Source organism: Danio rerio, chromosome 18 (genome assembly GCF_049306965.1).
Source record: "Danio rerio strain Tuebingen ecotype United States chromosome 18, GRCz12tu, whole genome shotgun sequence".
Classification (NCBI taxonomy): domain Eukaryota; kingdom Metazoa; phylum Chordata; class Actinopteri; order Cypriniformes; family Danionidae; genus Danio; species Danio rerio.
In genome coordinates, this window is record NC_133193.1 from 15,452,569 (window position 1) to 15,471,107 (window position 18,539).

The window sequence follows — 18,539 nt, forward strand, 5'->3', positions numbered from 1 at the left end:
GACTAGAGCGATCAAGCAGGGGAATGTGTTTTTTTTTCTTTCTCCATCAAGATAAACAGCATTTAATGTTTTCTGAGCACGTACAGCAGGCGTGTGTGTACGTGTGTGTGTGCGCGTGCGTACGTGTGTGTGTGTGTAAACATGGAAGATTTGCATTCCCTCGTTCATGCAGGTCTTCTCTGAATTCCACTGCTTCAGAAAAACGGCTGATGAATTTGATTATGTGGGAGGGGATGGATGAGTTTATCTTTATTTAATGCCTTTATGGGAAGTTTAAGGTGTACTCTTATTGAGATTTCAAGGTTTTTATTTTTTATTTGCTATTGCTACTATTATATATTATGTTTATCTATTTTGTTTGATCCATTTATCTATGTATTTAAGCAAATTTTGAGACATTTATTTTTACTCTTACTAATCTGTTTATTTCTATTAAAGGTATACATTTATATAATTAATGTATTAACATTAATAACATAAATTCTATTATTAAATGTTAATATTTTTACTTTTACTGTTTACTATTTACTATTACTATTATCATCATCATCATCATCTTCATCATCATCATCATTATTATTATTATTATTATTATTATTATTAAATAATACATGAAAAAAATGTATAATAGTAGTATTTTTAATAATAATAATATCAATTATTTTTATTATTATTAATAATAATATTATTATCATCATTACTATTTAATATTATTACTATTCTGAATTTTATTAATTATTTAAGGATAAAAAAATAATAATAATAATGATAATAATGATGATAATAATAATAATAATAATAATAATAATGTGTATTATTAATAAATAAAATAAAATAAAAAATAATAATAAATAGTAATATCAATTATAATGATAATAATAATAATAATAATAATAATAATAATAATAATAATAATAATAATAATAATAATAATAATAATAAAGTTATTATTATTTTTTTTTATTGTTGTTGTTGTTTCTGTAATTGTTTTATGCATACAATATTTCAATTTGATACCCATGCATTTTGATTGCATATAAAAACATATTAATTTTATTGTATTAGAAAAAAAGACCAAACTAAGTAGCGTTTCTTTTAAAGAAATACATATATACATGTAAAGTCAGAATTATTAGCCCCTCTTTGATTAATTTATTTTTTATTCTTTTTTTAATATTACCCAAATGATGTTTAAGAGAGCAAGGACATTTTTTACAGTATGTCTGACAATATTTTTTATTCTGGAGAAAGTCTTATTTTTTTCATTTCGGCTAGAATAAAAACTGTTTAAAATTTTTTAAACACCATTTTAAGGACAATATTATTAGCCCCTTTATGCTATATATTTTTTTCGATAGTCTACAAAACAAACCACTGTTTTACAATAACTTGCCTAATTACCCTAATCTGCCTAGTTAACCTAATTAACCTAGTTAAGCCTTTAAATGTCACTTTAAGCTGTACACTTTGAGTCTTGAAAATATGTAGTGAAATATTATTTACTGTTAGCATGGCAAAAAAATAAATCAATTAATAGAAATGAGTTATTAAAACTAATAACGGTGGTGGGTGGGGTTAATAATTGACTTTAACTGTCAGCATAACACTTCAGCATAACACAGGTGCTCTTCAACAATATTGTTACACACCCAGATACACCCTTAATGTCAGATGTGTTAGTCCATTAATGCTAACAGTAACACCATTGACAAGCCATCTCAACACACCACTTTGCTTACACTCCCTTTCCAGAGCACTGGCACACACACACATTAATACAGCACATCCGCAGAGCTATGATGAAGGCAATGATAGAACGAGGAAGACTGCTTGTCACAAAACACACAATAATTCCCTCATGCAAAGCTAAAATATTCCCGCAGTCTTCAGAGGCGCTGTTGGAAGGTCAGAGGCAATATGAGAATTGTTTGTCTTCACTAGACCAAAACCAATCATAATGAACTAAACTTTCATATCATTGCCAGCATTTGAACAGTTGGAAGTCTTTTCTTTTCATCTTCTGATGCATTTTTATGGAATCAATCAATATGCGAGGGACACAATATTTTAATGCGAACTTGCTTAACTTTATTGCATTTTCTTTTATGTGCAAACCTCACTTCGGGTTTGGTACATAAAATATGAATGCTTCCAAAGGCCTTTTTAGTGTCTATATTTGTCACGGACGTGATCTCGTTCCAGTGGAAAACACAATAACATCTGGCCAGATGCGTCAGTGTTACTGATCTCCTGACAAAAAGAAGCATTTTATGTTCTTTTTATACTTGAATTTTCCTGCACTCAAGGAGCAAACTATTACTCCAAAACCACATCAGCTCATGCTCTGCTAGGTCTCCGAACCCTCGAAGTCTCTCTGAATATTCTAGACTCTCTGGGAGATTCTTTTCATCCATATCTTGGGTTTTGGGGTCAAAGAGCAACTGGCAATATTTTATTTATTATCTTATTTTGTAATTTTATTACTTATTTATTTGTAGTTTATTATTATATTTGTTATTATATTTATATCTACTTTTATTAGCATTGCAACTGCTACTGTTAAATATATATTTATGTTGTTGTATTTGATCTATGTTTGTGCATTTATGTATTTTGTTACTGTATGCATTGAAGTATTTTATGCATTTATCACTAGTACATAAATCCGTATTTTTATTAAAGTGTTTTTTTTATTATTATTATCATGACTACTACTACTAATAATACTACTGCTGCTACTTATTATAGGCTAGAGTATGTATGGTTATTAATGCAATTATTAGTTTGTTATAATAATAATATTAATAATTATTATTATTATTATAAACAAATAAAATGCATGTAATAAACAAAATGTTTATATTATTCATAGAAATCTTGGCAATTTTATATGTGTGTGCACTATTGCATTTTGTTTTGTTTGGTTTTTGTTTTGTTTTGTTTTGTTTTGTTATTTTTTGTTATTATTTATTAATCTGGGGTCACCACAGCAGAATGATCTGCTAACTTATCCAGCATATTTTTTACACTGTGGATGCCCTTCTAACTGCAACCCTTCTCTGGGAAACAGCCAAACACTATCATTCACACACATGCACTATGGACAATTTAGCTTACTCAATTCACCTGTACCGCATGTCTTTGGACTTTTGGGGGAAACCGGAGCACCCGGAGGAATGCCAACTGACCCAGCCGAGGCTTGAACCAGCAACCTTCTTGCTGTGAGATGAACGTGCTACCTACTGGGCCACTGTGCAACCCATTATTATTATTATTATTATTATTATTATTATTATTATTATTATTATTATTATTATTATTATTATAAATAAAATATATATAATAGATTAAAGTTTCATATTATTGCCAACATTTGAAAGGTTGTAAGTGTTTTCTTATCTTCTGATGCATTTTTATGATATCCGTCAAAAGAAAATATATTAATACAAGTTTAATATAACTTTATTGTATTATAACAATGTTTACGTTTAGATGGACATCAATAATCAAATTGTTTGCCTTAATATGAATAAGACTATAGTATGATTAAGGTCTTTACATGAGTTGTTTTTTGAATGTTCCTTTCATGATTTTTTTTACATGTTGTAACACATATTTCGATAGAGTTTCAAGTAATTTGGGGGGTTTTGTTTTTAATTTGTCAACTTTAACTGCAGTTTGGCACTTTTAATTTCATTCAGGAACATTTCATGCATGACCCCTTGAAAAAACAAGATAATGGATGCGAGTATGAACTGCAGGAAGAGTGTTGTTTTATTGTAATTTGATACTGCGTGCCATATGGGGAAAAAACCTTCCCATTTCGTGATGTGTGTGTCTGTGGTCCTTTACTGACACTAACTGAGCAGGTTTTGAGAATGGTGTCTAACAGACTTGTTTATAGACTATCCTGTCACAAAATGGGGCAAAAATCCTATGTGATGGTAATAGTTTGATTAAAGTGTTTACATGTCTGTACTGTACTTTATTAAAGCCACTAAAATCAGCATACACGTCCTCATTCAATTTCTGTTTAATTTTAATATGATTTTAGTCAGATTAAGGTAATCAAAAATCGCTGTTTACATCATACTCTTAATCAAAATATTGTCTCAATCGTATTAAAATCAGAATATTGGTGTCCATGTCAATGTACTCAGTGTCTTTTAACTTTATTTTTTTTTTCTTTACGCGTAAACCTCACTTCAGCATGATAATATTAAAAATTAATGCATGCATATGAATGCAAGGTCTTTTAAGTGTCTATATCCGTCACAGACATGATCTCGCTCCAGTGTGAAAACACAGTAACATGCAGCCATGCATCAATTTGGCTGGTGTCCTTATAAAAGCATATTTATCTTTATTTATTTAACTTAAAATAAATTTGAAACCTCTTGCACCCAAAGAACAAAATATTACTCCAAATCCACATCAGCTCATGTTCTGCTAGATCTTCAACCCCCCTGAAGTCCCTCTGAATATTCTAGAGTCACCCCTTCAAGCATCTGGGGGTTTCATTTCATCCATATTTTGTGTTTTTGGGTCAGAAAGCGGTCAATAGCTATTGTTATGAACAAATCTAATCTATATTCACTCTCAACCATGCACCTAAACAGCTGTTTTATATGATACATACCTTGACCCATAGTAGCTTTCAATCACAGGCTGTTGTAAGCAAAGGGATGGGGTGTATTTACTAATGCACACAAGAGCCACATCTAAATTTTTTAGGAGTTGATGATTTATGCATTAGATTATGTTATTGCTCATGGCGGGATATGTTTATTTCAGTGAAGCATATTGAGAAGTCTTCTGCTTTTATAGATTTAGGCGAGACAGTTTGCTTTTTTGTTCGGCAGACATACGTTTTTTTCGTTTTGCGAAATGTACTTGACAATCTTTTTAAGCAGAAAATCAATGAAACATGGCAAGGACGTCATTGTTCTGGCTTTAAACGCTTTGCAGGTGTACTTTAGAGAGCGCAATTGGAACAAACCTGATTTTTTTTTTCTCTCTGTCTAGCAAGGCATTGGTTTCTCCTTTGTTTTGACACTGTGCCTTTTCTTCTTTCCTTTGAGGCCTGAGCGGTACTTGGAACGAGAGGACAAAATCGCTCTGTAATTACTGATCCTGTCATTGGATGTTAATTGCGAGTGACCTCCAGGGCTGTTTAAAATTATGTGGTCCTGCTACAACCAGCTAATCTGCTAAAAACAGAATATTTCTTAAGTATTTGCTTCATCGGTATGCGTTTAATAAAGTGCGATCTGATCTGAAGTGAGGCTTCTTTTTCAAATCAATATAATTGTTGTCCAATGACTTGCCTGATTAAGCAAACTTGCCTAGTTAAAGTAAAAAAGTCATAACTTATGTATCCGACAAGAGCAGGCTTTCCTCGGCTAGACATTCAGACGTTTGTCCCTGACATTGATGACTTTATATTTAATGTTTTAATAGTTTTTTATGCAAGAATGTAGTTGTTTTAAACTCAAGTCTGTGCTTTATGTATAAAGGTGGTGTGCATTTTAAAATGTTTTTCCTTTTTTTTATTTAAATGCAGAGATATGTGACCGCTGATGACAGGCGCCTAATAAATATCATGAATTTGTCTAAAGCAGGCGTTCATCAGCTAGTCATTCTGACATTTGCCCTGACTTTGAAATCATTTTTCAAAGATCATTATAGTTTTTGGTTTCATGAATCAATAACTTTTGTTCCAGTTTACGTTTTGGCTAAGCACAAAGTTATGTTCATTAAAAATTATTTAATATTTACATATTAACCTTATTAAATAAAATAAAGGTGTTTTGCACCCAAAAAAAAAAAAAAAAACGGGGGCAATTTTATGGTTATTTGTTTTTAATGATTAAATCACAACACCATGGCACTGAAAAGTCTGAAGAAAACTGGTTAGTTTATTTATTTCACAAAATCTTTTGTCAAAAATATATTTATTATGTGTTGGGAAATATATAAAATATAAAACATTGGAAACCTAAGGAAAGTCCCCACAGTTCACAAAAACACTCTGTGTGTGTACTGATAAATTGGTGTTTTGTAAAAAATATTTTTAGGGGGTTTTACGTTGACATGTTTTGCGTGTGATTTTACAGTGGATATGTAAATGTACAGTATTTTCCTGTTATTTTACAATTTTAAACATTGTGAAATAAAACGGTAAAACTATGTAAAATAACAGTTTTTCATAGTGTAGTTAAGCCTTTAAATTGCACTTTAATAATGCTAGTATCTTACAAAATAATTTTTTTTTAACTATATTTATGATTATTTTTCTGATTGCTAATGTGTGTTTCTGAAAGTTGATTTCTCACCTTTTGTAAAAAGTCTTTAACCTGCTTTGCTTTACAGTGAGTCTCAGTTAGAGTGAGAGATGCGTAGTTATGAGTGTGGTTAACACAATCCTCCTGTGCCTTTTAAAGAGAGCTATTGATTTGGCCTGTAAAGCTTGGGGAGGAACCTTCATGTGATTGTGAACAGCACAACTGGGCATGTTTATACACTTTATGCTCAAGGCTGGTCTTAATAGTGTTTCATTGTTTCAGAGTATTATATAAAAGGGAAAATGTGAGACTAAAGTTTACGGTAACTGTTTCAAGTTAGAAATCTGTCTGTCTGTCTGTCAGTCATGCAGAAAAAGATATATGTTTGTATATGTTAAATAAATATAATTGTGTATACTTATGTGCAGAGTAATAGAAATTGGTTGTTTTTATTTTATTTATTTATTTATTTATTTATTTTATTTTATTTTATTTTATTTATTTATTTATTTATTTATTTATTTATTTATTTATTTATTTATTTATCTATTTATTATTTATTTATTTATTACAAAATATTCACAGTTTTCTATTGTATTTTAGTTTTATATAATAACCCTGTACTTGGTAAATACCTCCAGATAAGCTTGAATTGTGTATATATATATAACTGAAAATAAATTTATCTTAAAACTATATCTCAATTTAAAAAAATAAATAACTACCAAAAAAAAATGTTAAATAAATAAACCAAAACAATCTAAAATAAACCTTTAGTTTAAAATTCACACAATTAACTACTGGCTTATTACCTGCTTATTATCAATATATTAGCTGTTTATTAGTACTTAAAAATATGATCTTATTCTAAATTTCCAATCCTACCCAATAACTACACCCAAATTAGCAATATAAGAGATTATGGAGGTAAAATCTTAGTTAATCGATTGTTAATAGAAAAAATTGTACCTTAAAAATAAAGTGTGACCCAGTTCAAAACTTAAAATGTTAAATAAATGCTATTACCATGTCTAACAAAAACAACAACAACAAAAAAGTCCCTGTCCTATGTGGTTGCATTTTCCTATTTAAATATTTGTATAATTTTTGATCCCACTAGGCAATCCTCCTGCCTCTGGCACAGGTACACTCATAATCACTCTGGAGGACGAGAACGACAACGCTCCGTATGTGTTCCCGTCTGTGGCCCGAGTGTGTGAGGACACCAAAGACATGAATGTGGTGGTGATCGGAGGACGAGACAAGGACATTCGTCCTAATACAGATCCTTTCAAGATTGAGCTCGGCAAACAGCCAGGACTAGAGAAAACATGGAAGATCTCCAGGATCAATGGTAAGTTTATTCTCAGACTGGACAGGAACAAACACTCACTCACACTTAAACACATGCTGGCCATTTCTGAGAGCATGCCTGTGGAAATACACTATACCTACATTGACCTTACATTGACTTATTGTGAATTAATCAGTTTCAGCACAAACCTGTTTACTAATAATGGGATTATGGTGAAAACACTGCATATATACAGGCATTGTATTTTATTGATTATGATTTAGGAAGTAATTATAATGCTTTGCTATAACTTTTCATTTTCATTTATAAGTAGCAGGTTATTTAGGGCTTTAGGGTTATTTTGCACACCCTAGCAACAGTGTGACAACCAACTGTCTATATATCACTAAATGGCCTAGGACCTCAATACATTACAGATATACTGAATACAAACATAACAGATCCCTCAGCAGTGGTGTAAAGTAACTAATTACAAATGCTTAAATGACTGTAATTGAGTGTTTTTTCTCAGGAATTGTAATTTACTAAGTAATTTTAAAAGTGTGTGCTTACACTTCCCCTTGAGTACATTTTTAGTGCTGTATTGGTACTTTTACTCCACTACTTTCCTTCAACCTACAGTCACTTCTTTATTTTTTCTTGTCTATGGTGATTAAATAAATCAGTCCTGTGATTCCCGTCCCATCAAATCACACATAGAAGGTAAATCACATCATAAGACATACCTCAAGACATAGGCGATTTATAATTGCAGCAAACTGTTCGAAGCATTAAAAGTTGTTTGCACTAAATTTATAGGCAAGTAATGGTAATTCTACTTAAGTATGATTTTTCAAGACTCTTTTCATCACTGTCCCTCAGATCATAAGGGTTGAGTAAATTAGATATTCCAAGAGTTTAGTTAAAGCAGAGTAAATCAGCTTTCAGCTATTGTGCCCCCTGCTGCTGGAATCAACTTTCAGAAACGATCAGATATGCTCCAACAATAAGCACATTCAAATCAAGTATAAAAACACATCTGTTTATCTGTGCGGCAGCAATAGTGGTCAGCTTGGACTATTACATACTGCACATTATATTTAAAGCAAGAATAAAAATAAAAAAAACTAATAGTTAATCAACATACTTCTTCAATTTTTAAGTTATACATTAAGAATTGCAAACGTTTTTGTGTTCTAATTTTATATATATATATATATATATATATATATATATATATATATATATATATATATATATATATATATATATATATATATATATATATATATATATATATATATATATATATATATATATATATATATATATATTTCTTAAAGGTCCTGTGAAATTAAAATAAAAAAAAATTAGATGTTAGTTTCCATTCTGTTAGTTGTAAGGAAATCTAATAGCCAGGGTGCTCCAAAACAGTCATACAATTTGCATTTAGAAAATATAAAACTAATAATAACATCCAAAGCTTTCAGTTTGTCACTTCTGCCTAGATGGATCCACAATTTTAAAACATTTCAAAGCAATTAATGGGACCTTAAAAAAAAAAAAATGCAATTAAGGCAATAATTCATTTAAAATGCCATAATTTGTATGCAGTTTTAGCACAAACATCTGATGATTAAATTTAAAAGAAATGTAATCTCAGTAAAGGGCCACAAATCGAAGCAACGCATTCAGTAACAAAGATTGATGCTTGTGAATGCAGTTGTGTGAGACGATTCTGAGAGGGAATTGAACTAAATCATTTTGATGATGGATTTTGGCTCAGGCATTTCACAACATTTGAGATGGTGTTCAATGAGATTGGTCTTTTTCCCAATAACAGGTAGTCATGTTATGTTTTCGTTTTGCCGTGAGGGATTATTTTATTTATTTGTTTTGTAGTCTATTCATATTTTTAGATATAAAAAGTTTAAAACCCTGAAGGCTTAAAACTTTATTTTCTTCAGCTGACTTAAGTGCAGCATTTTTCTTTCTTCTTCTTCTTTTTTTTTCATATTATATAATTTTTTCATAGTAGTCACCCAAAAGTCAATCATTCATGAACATTCCTCCAAATACTGATCTCTATTTAATATTCAAAATTTGTTTTAGATTTAACTATTTTATTACCTTGACTCAAACTAAATTAAAAAGTAAGAAACATTCCCTTGCCAACTTCTAAAGTAAAATGTTTAATGAAAAAATGACACTTTATTTCAAGGAGGAAATTAAGTTTTAGGATTATGTTTTAGGTTTTTAACTAAAGCTTCTAACAATATTAGTATCTAAAAGATTGCTGTCTGCAATTACAGACAATTAGGAAAATTACACTAAAGTGTCATTTGAAATAAGCATGTAAGTTTGAGCAGAAAAGACAGAGATCATAACAGGTCATTATTAACATTTTTGTGTGGCATTTTTTTTTTAATAAACAGTATCTCTATCATTATTATTTTTTCTTAGTTTTTTATTTCTATGAACTCTCAAGATTTTTTTTAATGAAATTTTCTGCTTAATCTCTACAAGCTATGAGAGCATTTATCAGTCTGTATGGTGAAAATCCTGGTGTTTTTATTTTATCTTAGTGCACACTCAATTCCCCGTCTCTCCCGAGAGCACACACTCAAATATATAAAAAGACATGTGAATCTCCTGACTTCTGTCAGCTGTTTGAGAAGAGAATCAGTGGCAGATGCTATAATAAAGACAGAGAGAGAGAACAAGAGGAGACTGCTGAGGTGATTTCAGGTCAGGTGGCTTATAGTCGCACACAGCTCATTCTGAGAGGAAAATACTGTCGGACTGACCCTAAAGCAACCGCAATACTGCACTGAAAGTCGTTTAAAGTGCCTGGAAATGTGCAGCATAGATCAGTGTGTGACATAATTTAAAGTAAAGCATGACAACACATAAAAAAATTATTCATTGAATTAACTTTTTTTAAGGTAAAAGGTTGCAAACAATTTATTTCAGAATCAGAATCGATTTTATTGCCAAGTGTGCTTACACACAAAAGGAATTTCTTTTGGCTACAGAAGCTAAATGGGCTGAATGGGCTGATTATATGGGCTAAATTTACACAATTTAAGTTGAATATTACTAAATTTAATTAGTTAAATAATTAATGTTTAAGTAAATAATGTTTTAATTTAGCCCACTTAGCCTAAAAACTATTTGTAAATCCAATAAATAATTCTTTGTAAGGGTAGGACATATTGAGTAGCTATTCTTATTAAAAAAAAATAGCTACTTTACCCTGCCCACTGTTCCCATGTGAGTGTCTGCATCTCATCATGCCTTTTGTCAGATAAACAGCACAGTGACAGACACGGATGAAGCTGAAATACAGCTCATTAATCAAAAATACCACGGAAGTTTGTTTGATCTAATATATATATATATATATATATATATATATATATATATATATATATATATATATATATATATATATATATTTGTGTGTGTGTGTGTGTGTGTGTGTGCGTGCGCGCGCGCGTGTGTTTACTGACACCATGCAGCTGTAGTGATAATAGCAGTTAGGAATTACATAGCGATTTTACTCTCTTTGTTGTTTTAAAAACATTTTAAACTTACAAAACTTATAAAAATCACAAAGAGTTATAACATATATTTTAATTCTAGTTTATTTGCAGAAAAAAAATCTTCTGTGGACATATGTACACATGTTATTATTGAAACATGACACCTGTCAATCAATTCAGTGGGCGGGGAAAATTGCACTCCTTTGTCACGTTGCGGTAGGCTTCAAAATCACTGGGATTTGGGTCCTATTTTAACGTCAGCAATTTGTAAAAAAGAGACTTGTTTATATCTCTCCAATATGACAGTGGACACATTATACCTACACAGTTCTGTCTAAACAGCTTACAAAAGTTGATTTTCATCATAGGTGCCCCTTGAAATACAGCATTACAGGATTCAAATAGGGCTGATATGTTTTTTGGTCCATGTCGACTTACGCTTGTGATTCCCTCCTTGCTATTGTGTCTCTAGACCAGAACAGACTGTGAATGTGTGCTGTTTCGGTGGTTCATGTGACATTAACTTAAAATTTATTTGCACTAATGAAAAATAAATTTACACCATCTGAATCGTTTGTCACCTATAGACCTCATTCTTCATGTATGAGCTGCTGCAACCATTAGAACCATTTGGCTTGAGACTTCCGGTATCATTCACTTTACTATTGATTTGTAGCCATAAAAAAAGCTTATTATGCTGCTTGATGTTGCAAACATGTATTTTCTAACTATGTTTTTTTTTCACACTATTACACCTTAAAATGCTTTTTTACCGGGCAATACTTTTGACAATTAGTCAGTGTAATGGTTTGGTTACTGTGTTTAACGATTAAAATCCTGGCCATTGTGAATTTCCTTCCTTTTTGAGTGCAATAGCTTATTAAAACCTTAGGTTTAACACTGACACTAACACCCCAAAAAAATGTAACTGTTTTCTCATGTGTTTCAGACACTCACTCCCAGATCATGTTGCTGCATAGTCTAAAAAAGGCCAACTACAACCTGCCTCTAGTTCTAACCGACTCTGGCGTTCCTCCGATATCCAACAACACAGAACTGAAAGTTCAGGTGTGCACCTGTAAGAAGAACAGAATGGACTGCAGCCGTGCCGCTTCAGTCCAAACAAACGTCTTGCTGCTGCTCGGCCTGCTTCTGCTCTCCATCCTCTGTGAGTATCCATCCCTCATTCTGTACACATACACTCTGATCTGAATGGGGGAAATTTCAGGTGATTTGCTTAAATGTGGAGTTTTAAAGTTTGATAGATTCTGCATATTTCATGGTTTCTAATAAAGTACAAATAAATATTGCAAGCGTTCCAGAGTCACAGTTCTGCCCGATAGCAAAATATATATATATATATATATATATATATATATATATATATATATATATATATATATATATATATATATATATATGGGAAGTCAGAACTCTGCAGAGTTTATTATTGTACAAAACTCTCCTAATCCTAAAACTTGGCTCCTCATCCATTCTGTGTCCAAACGGCATCTGAACAGACTTCTTTATGCAGGATTCTCTGGGAGTTTATAGTGCTTTAAACTTTTTAATATTTTAACATTTTGATGCTGGTTCAGATCACAGTCCACTTGCAGAATAGCAAATGTGACACCATTATATAAATGATTAAGGACCAAACAGGAAAAAACACACACATACACATACACACACACACACACACACATATATATATATATATATATATATATATATATATATATATATATATATATATATATATATATATATATATATATATATATATATATATATATATGTATATGTGAGTTTAATATCATTGCACGAGCAATATCGTCACTCGTGCAGCCTCTTCATTCTTGTGTATTACTCCGTCAACAATTGAACTAAAGAAGGACTAAGCAACTGACTACAGTTTGACAAATATTGCAGCTTTTGGACATTATAATGTAATTTTGAGGCTTTTTAGGCGAGAATGTAATTACTAAGATTGCAACTATGCAGTTTATGTATAAGGATAGTGCCTATTTTAAATATTTATAACTTTGGCAATTCAGCGAGTTGGCATCCATCAGCATGCCATACTGAGCAGAGCAAAGACGGTTGACATTCCGCCACATGTTGGCGACAGAGACCGCATAATAAGTCCTTAGGGAAGACAAACTAGTAATAGTAGTACTAGTAGTAACCAGTACTGGTAAATTTCCAACTACAGCTGATCAAATCATTATAAAACTGTAAGTGACATAAGTCGATCTCTCTTTTTGTATATGTTGTAGTGCTGTATTTATACCATTCTGGTTAGTGTTTGCTTTGTTTTGGAATTTTCGAAGTTAATTAGTGCGATATCCCGATTGCAACAGAAAAATACTGGGAAATCTCTGTAGACTGATGGCATTTCATGCTGTTCAGCCGTACAATCCTAAAATGTGGCAGTGACAGCACGCGTACCTTTATTTCTGAAAGTGTAGAGAATCATTCAGATACATTCAGATACTAGCTCTAAAGTGACATTGGTGAATTAGTAACGGCTTCTGCTGTTCTGACATCAGCTGCAGATGTTGAGGAACGGCAGAAGAAAGTAGTTCCTCTTACAAAAGGATTTTTGAGACTCTCCGTGTTTGATTATCTTTTTTTTTATACATGATTATGCTGTCGAACTGTTGTATAAACGCAATATCACAGCTGTATATCATTACTGCGGTCTTGAGCTGACGCACACTACTACTTATGTGATATTGCTCATACCTACAGTTGGAGTCAGAATTATTAGCACCCCTTTGAATTTCTTTTTCTTTTTTAAACATTTCCCAAATGATGTTTAACAGAGTGAGGAAGTTTTCACAGCATGCCTGATGTTTTTTTCTTGTGGAGAAAGTCATATTTGTTTTATTTCAGCTAGAATAAATGCAGTTTTTAATTTTTTAAAAAACATTTTAAGGTCAAATTTATTAGCCCCTTTAAGCTATATTTTTTTCAATAGCCTACAAACTAAGCCATCGTTATACAATAACTTGCCTAATTACCCTAACCTGCCTAGTTAACCTAATTAACCTAGTTAAGCCTTTAAATGTCACTTTAGGCTGTATAGAAGTGTTTTAAAAAACATCTAGTAAAATATTATTTACTGCCATCAATGCAAAGATAAAATAAATCAGTTATTAGAAATGAGTTTTTAAAACTAATATGTTTAGAAATGTGTTGAAAAAAATCTTCTCTCTGTTAAACAGTAATCGGGGGAAAAAATAAACACAGGGCTAATAATTCAGGGGGGCTAATAATTCTGACTTCAACTGTATATGTACGTAATTATATATTTATGCCCCTGGCAAATTATGACATTAAGTTTGTGTTAAGATGTAAATAAATAATGTAAATTTTTCACAATGATGCCTCTTGTACAACATCTTATTATATTTTTTAAGAAGTCTGTGTCTTTCAGAAAAAAAATAAATAAAATTCTGGTTGAATAAAAGTAACTTTGAGTCAGAATTTGCCAGGGGCATGATTATGTAGTGTGTAAATTTATGTAATGGACATAAAAACACAACATATTTAAATGCAGAGTCATGTTAGTATAAAGTATACAACTCATGCTATTAAACTAATAATTAATAAAGTCTATATAAATATTTTTCATTCTTAATTCATGTTTAACAAATTAACTCTTACTTTAAAGTGCTACAAGATGTGTGTATACTGTATATGTTGATGCTTCCAAATTGTTTACTGCAAAACCCTCGACCTTCATTTCTGGAAGATTTCCAGCGCATACGTGTTGCCTCTTTAGCTCAGCGTTAATCCTAATGATGAACACCCTGTATAACCCGCTGTAGAGTTTGACAGGAAATTGGCTTCTTTTCTAGAACGTCTTCAGTGACCCTGTATCTGTTTACTGTAGTAAACCCCAGAACTGCATTAACAATTGATCTGTATCAGATAGATTTACAGCATGTACAGGGCCGCTAGAGAGACATAGAGGCATTTAAAGTAATATGCACAGATTAAAGGGTGCTTTACAGCTATTCTTAAGCTTCTCAGTGTGTGTGCCGGTGTGTATTATATGTTTGTCCCATAGTTAATCTCACATCCAAACCTGCACACGGCCCCCCTGGCGACTCTTTCTCCTGGCAATAACATTAATAATTCACTCCTTTAGAGGGGCTGGAGCATAATGGAACTCTATACACCCGTTCTACAATGGAAAACAGAGGAAAAATAAATCTGAGATTTTCGCTCTCAGAGATCAGAAGGGATGTTCTGCTCAGAGGCATTCTATAGCTGGCTTCATTGCTCAAGGACCAGTCTGGATAAAAGTTGGATCCGTGATTTGTGGCAATAGGAAGCCAATGAAACATGGCGGCAGATCAACTTCTCCAGAGTTTCTGTCTTAGTCACTTTCTTGTTTGTGTAAACCATCAGCATACATTATCTTGCAGATACCCAAACAGTATGTTGCTTTGATTTTGGCTTTATGTACTATATTAATGCATTTGAGGGGAAAAAAAAATCATAAAAATGTTTTTTGCTTGTGTTCCTTGCCAAAGAAAAATCTACACCTACATTTTGGTGTTATTTACAGAATATTTGTAAGGTAATAAATCATAGATGTCCATAGGCGACATCAAAGCATGGTATTAGCTTTCTAACCTGACTTAGTTACAGTTATTCATCTTATTGTACATAAAATGCATTAATTTAATATCAGCAGTCACATAATCATAATTGTGATCACAAAGCCGGTTTACAATCTCACCTATGGTAACATTTAAAGTCTGTGTGAAATCAAAATTTACAATGTTTTATTAGTGCTTATTGTTATTGTTTGGGCGAACAATTGAGGCATTGAGACAAAGAATCATATAAGTCCATATTTTCAAATGTTGAGCAATAAGATAAAAAAAAAATTAAATATTTCTCAAATGATGTTTAACAGAGCAAGGAAATTTTCACAGTATGTATGATAATATTTTTTCTTCTGGGGATAGTCTTATTTGTGTTATTTTGGCTAGAATAAAAGCAGTTAATAATTTTTTAACACATTTTTAAGGACAAAGTTATTAGCCCCTTTAGGCTATATATTTTTTTGATAATCTACAGAACAAACCATCATTATACAATAACTTTCCTAATTACCCTAACCTGCCTAGTTAACTTAATTAACCTAGTTAAGCCTTTAAATGTAACTTTAAGCTGTATAAAAGTGTCTTGAAAATATCTAGTAAAATATTATTTACTGTCATCATGGCCATAATAACATAAATTAGTTATTAGAAATGAGTTATTAAATTATTATGTTTTGATATGTGTTGAAAAAAAAACTTTATTACTGTTAATCTTTATTATTGTTAATCTTTAATCTTTAAAAAGCTTTATTACTGTATATATATGATATGTGGTTTGTTTTAATAGGTTAACTGTTTTTATTATGTTTAGCACTCCTCAGCTTATTCCAAGAGAGCGAGAGAGATCTTATCACATATACAGTTTTTCCATTCACCTCTTTTGGCAGATTTTTCCATGTTTTTTTTTCCTTCTCTTTGATTTAAATATGGTTTCCCATCATCCCTTAAAGTCTTACTGACTCTGTCCTTCCATTTGTTTATGTAGGCTCTCCTTTCTTTACTGAGGATTTGCCGAAGCAGACATGACAACAAGCGACATCTTTATTCTTCTTAGTGGACATAAGCGTTTTTTCACTTATGTATTTCACTTATTTATTTTGTTATTTCCGTTTACTTTTTTGTAGATCTTTTTGTAGATGATTAATATAGGCAGAATCCTATAGTGTAGCTAAATGTACTACTACCTAAAACATGTTAGAAAAGATAAACATGTCAAATTAAAACTGCTATTGTTGTTTTTCCTTTTCTCCCAGTAGCCCTGATAGCAGCCATTGTGTTGGTGTAAATGTTGAATCTGTGAATGTTAATAGGCTGAAATGATGGGATTATTTGCTACTGCTATAGCAGACACTGACAGGCACTGTATTATGCCATGCTGGCTTACCAAAAATGGCTTTGGGGTGATTCTGGAGGAAAAAAAGCTTCTGGCATAATTCTAGCACACCACCTGAAGCTGTCTGGAGGGGACATTTGCACAATATTTGCTTTTAATGCCTTCAATTAGAAACAATTACAAATAAAGCATAAAACAATCGACTTTCCGAGCACATACTGTACAAATATCCTTGTAAAATTGACATCAACATAAATGTAATATGTTAAATTAAATGTTTGTTATGTTTGATTAAATGGAAGATTTTTTAACTTGAGATCAATTGAATTATACAATTTTGAGCATTAAAAATAAAAAAATACAATTATAAAGTTATATTATTATATTATTTACATTTGTACAAATGTACACTGTAAAACCTGATAAGTTATATTAACTCAAACTGTTTGAGGAAACCGATTGCAGCAAATGATTTAAGTTTTGAAACAAAATAGTTTGAGTACTGTGGACTTGTATATAATGGGTCACATATGAAACAGGAGTGATAGGCTTTTCCCAAATGATAATAAGGCATGACAAGAGGCGTCATTGTGGGAAAAATTACATATTTCCCAGCTTTTATTTACATTTTAACAAAAAATGGCAGTCAGAATTTGCCAGGGGTATGATTTTTTTTTTCACTTGACCATATATAATACATATAATACATTGAATTGAATGGATTTTTATAACTTTAATATACTTGATATATCTTATGTTTTTCTAGAGTTTGACGTCATCAATCACATTCAGGCTCTAAAGCAAATGATACCTCACAGCAAACAAAGAAAGTACAATCTGTAACACTGATTTTTACTTGCACTTTCAAGAGTTCACACTTAGCTGATGATTAATTATAAAAGCTTGTTTGACATGCTGACCCGGGAGAGACCCCTGAGCTCAGGAGATCCTCGAGCCCAGAGCTCCCTCCCGTTGCAAGGCGGGAGGGGAGTTTGAGCTCAGGTAGATCTCGAAAACTCCCCTGCTGTAGTAATTAATGAACAGTAAGTGATTGCTCTTGAAGATAACTACGTACTAGAAGCATATCTTTGGTGCCAATTTAGATTCTTCAATTAACTTAATTGCATGTTTTAAGGAGGTGGGAGGAAACCGGGGAACCCGGGGGAAACCCACGTGAGCACGGGGAGATGTGCAAACTCCACACAGAAATGTGTGCTGGTTTGGTAAAGCCTGGAACAAGAGACATTCTTGCTGTGAGGCAACAGTGCTACGCACTGGGCAACCGTGTCACCCATCTAAGAAGGAGGAGTAGGGGTGGAAGGGGGACTCTTCAAAATGAAGTTAGCAGTGGAATGGAACCCAGGGTATTTATAGTAGATTAGGAGTCATCTGATTGGAGCGTAGTGAATTGGATAATGTGGATCACGTGATCCTCTAGAAATTTGTTTATACATAAAC

At 31.8% G+C, this 18,539-nt stretch overlaps 1 protein-coding gene across 2 annotated transcripts in view; it reads left to right on the plus strand.

The window, feature by feature from the left end:
• Positions 1-18,539, plus strand: part of cdh13 (cadherin 13, H-cadherin (heart)) — a 574,628-nt gene that overhangs the window by 543,658 nt on the left and 12,431 nt on the right. For both annotated transcript variants that reach the window (XM_068214885.2, XM_073929914.1), the window contains 2 exons: positions 7,405-7,638; positions 12,073-12,291. In XM_068214885.2, the coding sequence (XP_068070986.2) occupies positions 7,405-7,638; positions 12,073-12,291 (453 nt within the window). The remainder of the gene's footprint in view (positions 1-7,404; positions 7,639-12,072; positions 12,292-18,539) is intronic.